This window comes from Alosa alosa, chromosome 19 (genome assembly GCF_017589495.1).
Source record: "Alosa alosa isolate M-15738 ecotype Scorff River chromosome 19, AALO_Geno_1.1, whole genome shotgun sequence".
Classification (NCBI taxonomy): domain Eukaryota; kingdom Metazoa; phylum Chordata; class Actinopteri; order Clupeiformes; family Clupeidae; genus Alosa; species Alosa alosa.
In genome coordinates this window covers 7,721,217-7,724,771 of record NC_063207.1, presented here as the reverse complement: position 1 = coordinate 7,724,771, position 3,555 = coordinate 7,721,217, and the positions used below count along the sequence as shown (strand labels likewise).

General features: G+C 45.2%; 1 protein-coding gene across 1 annotated transcript in view; it reads right to left on the bottom strand.

Moving 5' to 3' along the window:
* Positions 1-846: 846 nt before the first annotated feature.
* The window catches only part of spata17 (spermatogenesis associated 17), a 70,142-nt gene continuing 67,433 nt past the window's right edge, over positions 847-3,555 (bottom strand). Inside the window, exon 10 of the mRNA XM_048228639.1 lies at positions 847-995. Within this exon, the coding sequence (XP_048084596.1) occupies positions 921-995 (75 nt within the window). The 3' untranslated portion in view covers positions 847-920. The remainder of the gene's footprint in view (positions 996-3,555) is intronic.

The following is a 3,555-nucleotide window of genomic DNA, read 5'->3' as shown; positions in this document are numbered from 1 at the left end:
GGGAAAGGGAAATAAGGGGGGCTGATTGATTGTGTAGGAAGTTGGAGACCTGAGGAGTGAGAAAAAAGGCATAGAAAACAGGGGCTTAAATTCATCACCGGGCTGCAGTTGTTTCGCGCCTGGTCGCCGGCTGCCATGAATACACGTGTCATTATTGATATTTTTCCCCTCCTGTAAGCCTGTGATCGCCCAACAAGGGAGACGCTCAACTCAACTCAATGCCCTCGCCAGGAAGACAAACTTAACACACTCAAACACAAGTTCATCGGGCATCCACTGTTTTTTTCATCATCAAACAGGTCCAATATGTACGGATGAGCCATTACTATTTGTATACTATAATGATAAATGCCTGACCCAAGTCTAACAGACTGGTTTGTTTGGTCATGCATTGTCCAATAATCTGCCAATGTTTTGGGTGCAGAGAGAAATATGACGAAAAAGTGTGTTTCAGGGTCAAAACTGGACATGATGAGCATGCTCAACCAATCAGAGCTCATTCTACTAATCAGCAGGAAAATCAGCTGGATTTGTTTTAGTTTCTGTTTACTATACCTTCATCCCAGCTCATTATTCATGATTTGTTTTGATTATTTCTCTTCACAAACCCAATCGTGAAGAGTACTAGTGTTCATTTCAAAGTGTTACCTATGGTTGAATAGGTAAAATGCTATTCAATACTGAGATCATTTACACATACAAATAAATTAAATATAAAAGAAAAGATGACTGACTCACAGTGCTTACAGTATTATGGGATAGTGGTTCAGAATTATAGGTTTATTAGTTTTAGTTTCTATTGTATCTGTTGCATTTTGCATTGTGCTTCAGCAGTCCAATCCACTGTTGAGGCAAGCACACTTGACAAATCAGAAGTATGCAACGCCAACCTCCTCACAGACATCACATTATATGGCCTGTTAGCTCTCAGGCGTGAGAGTCTGAGGATGATGATCGAAGAATCCAGTCACATGCTGTGGGGATGAGTGATGTTTCTAGTCAGCGTTGCGAAAAAGTGAAAAAAAAGCAAAAGTGCAAGGATGAGTATGTGAGATCAGAATACACACACACACACACACACACACACACACACACACACACACACACACACACACACACACACACACACACACACACACACACACACACACACACACACACACAAATTAATCTGCCGCCTTTTGGGACTCAATTGTTATCTTAGTGGTCGGCTACCCTAAAGAAGGCCTGGCAAATAATTCTGACAGCTTTATTTTCTGTGAAGGCTCACCTAATTCCCAGCCCCACGTTATCCCAGAGAAATGATGACAGCAAATCAATAGCCCGGCTGCGTAATGAGCTAATGCGTCTCTGTATCTTCCCCCCCAAAGCAATCACATGGAGCTTAGCGGCATCCCCTGAGCTTACTCCATTTTAGCTAACAACTTCATTTCCCTCAGTTTAGTTACACGCCACTGTGTCCCATTTCACTCAATGCAGAGTATTTAAAAAACAGGGCGCCGGCGTGGGCCAAGCCGCGGCTAAATTGGTTATTATGGGCAAACGAAGGTAGGTGTCAGAGATTATTTTCTCGGGGCGGCACAGGAGAGCCCTCAGGTGAGGCCAGCTGCCATTTTAGATTAAGCCGGCGCTCCGTCGGAGGGCTCTGATTGGACGGCTGACCGGCCCAGGGATTCCCTGCTGATGAGGGGGGTGTCACTGCTGCCCATCATGTCAATTATTCAGCACACGTGTCAATCGATAGACATCAGCATGTTGATCACATTATCCCCTCCATTTAATGCATATATACACTCTCATAAAGTATTTCGGTTATCATCAATCCACAGCGTGTTGCTTCAGAAAAAGCTGCATTCCTGGCTGTTGTAATGAGCGGCCACACTACCATTCTTCACTGGACTAATCTGGTTTGTAATACATTTTTTTTTTATTGTGCCCAGAGAAGAATAATCTGGTGGGATTATTTGTGTGGGGTGTCATTAACGCGTCGTGTGTTTACCGAGGGCTGTTTTAATGGAGGACCGAGTAGATGACCTCATCAGCGCTCGGCGTAGACACCGACACGACAACGGTGGAGTTTAAAAACCAGTCACACCTCGCTGATATGGATTGATTGCACTTGTGTCTCATCTGGTTTACTTACACCAATTGCGGTTCATATAAAAGTATATAATTCACCTTGAGAAGTATTTCTTTTAGCATAACTTATTGAAAAATTGAAGGTGCGAGAGAGGTGGAGGAAAATCAATAGCATTTGATGTCGCAAAGACTGCTAAATACCCAAGGCAATTCACTCTCTTATTTAGGCTGGGACAATGTCATTCCTTATTTATGAATTGATTTTTATTTTTATTCACAATACAAAATGCAGCTTGCTGTGTGTGTGTGTGTGTGTGTCTGTGTGTGTGTGTGTCTGTGTGTGTGTATGTGTGTATGGCTAACTAAGGAGCCAGTGAACAATTAGTAGGTGAAGCAAATCTACCAAGGCAAACAGCTGTAGTGGAGAGAAGCTCAATAGAATCAGCTGGCTTTTGGGTATGTGTGTATGTGTGTGTGTATATGTGTGTGTGTGTGTGTGTTGCATTAGTGTGTTGCATTAGTGCGCCTCGTTTTAAACTCTTTTATCATTTTAAGATGCCCTCCTCTGCAGACGCCAAGATGTGCAGCTTTGCGTGCGTCTGCTCCGCGCCACACACTTTACGCACGGGCACCAGAAAGCCCTCATGACAACTGTGATTCCTGCCGCTGCCAAGTTGACCCATCTCTGCAAAACAGGGCCCACGAGCTGAGGGAGAGAGGGAGGGTTTGGGGGGGAGGTGGGGGGTCCTGGCAGACCCCTGGTGCTTCAATCAACCAATTAGATAATCAAGGGGCTCTCACATTGTGCTGCGTGACGATCAGCTCGGCCAATTAAATTCCCTTCTGTGCCTCCTCGGTCCTGGCGCTAGCCCCATTAAAGAGCACTCGCGTTCGAGTGGGCCCGCCTGATCAAGAAAAATTATGTACCTAATAATGGCGAAACGAAAGAAATTTGGACAAAACGACTCTCTGCATCACAGATTTTGTTTACTAGTGGGTAATTAATTCTCCACATATGTTGGGAACATCTGTCGCGATGACCTGCCATCCTATCAGCGAAAACGACTGCTGCGCCGCTTCTCCCGCGGTCATTAGCACAACCGTTCAAATTACTCTTCCTCTCCCCTACCTTGTCCAAAAACTGCTTCCAACTTTATTTTTAAAGGTGCCACATCCCTCTTCTTCCCCCCCCTCTCTCTCTCTTCTCAGGCCACCCCCCTCCGTAGGTCTGCACAATGACTGAGGGGAAGAGCAGGTGAGAGCGATCGGACACGCCTGTCGTCCACTCCCACGCTGGCAGGTGGAGATCAGGGGGTTCCATTCGGAAAAAAATCTGCCACAGACTGTAAAGGTAACTGTGGGGCACACACACACACACACACCTATGCGCACGCACACACACACACACACACACACACACACACATGACACATCGACACATATAAGTATATATATATAAATACATAATGTAAGTAC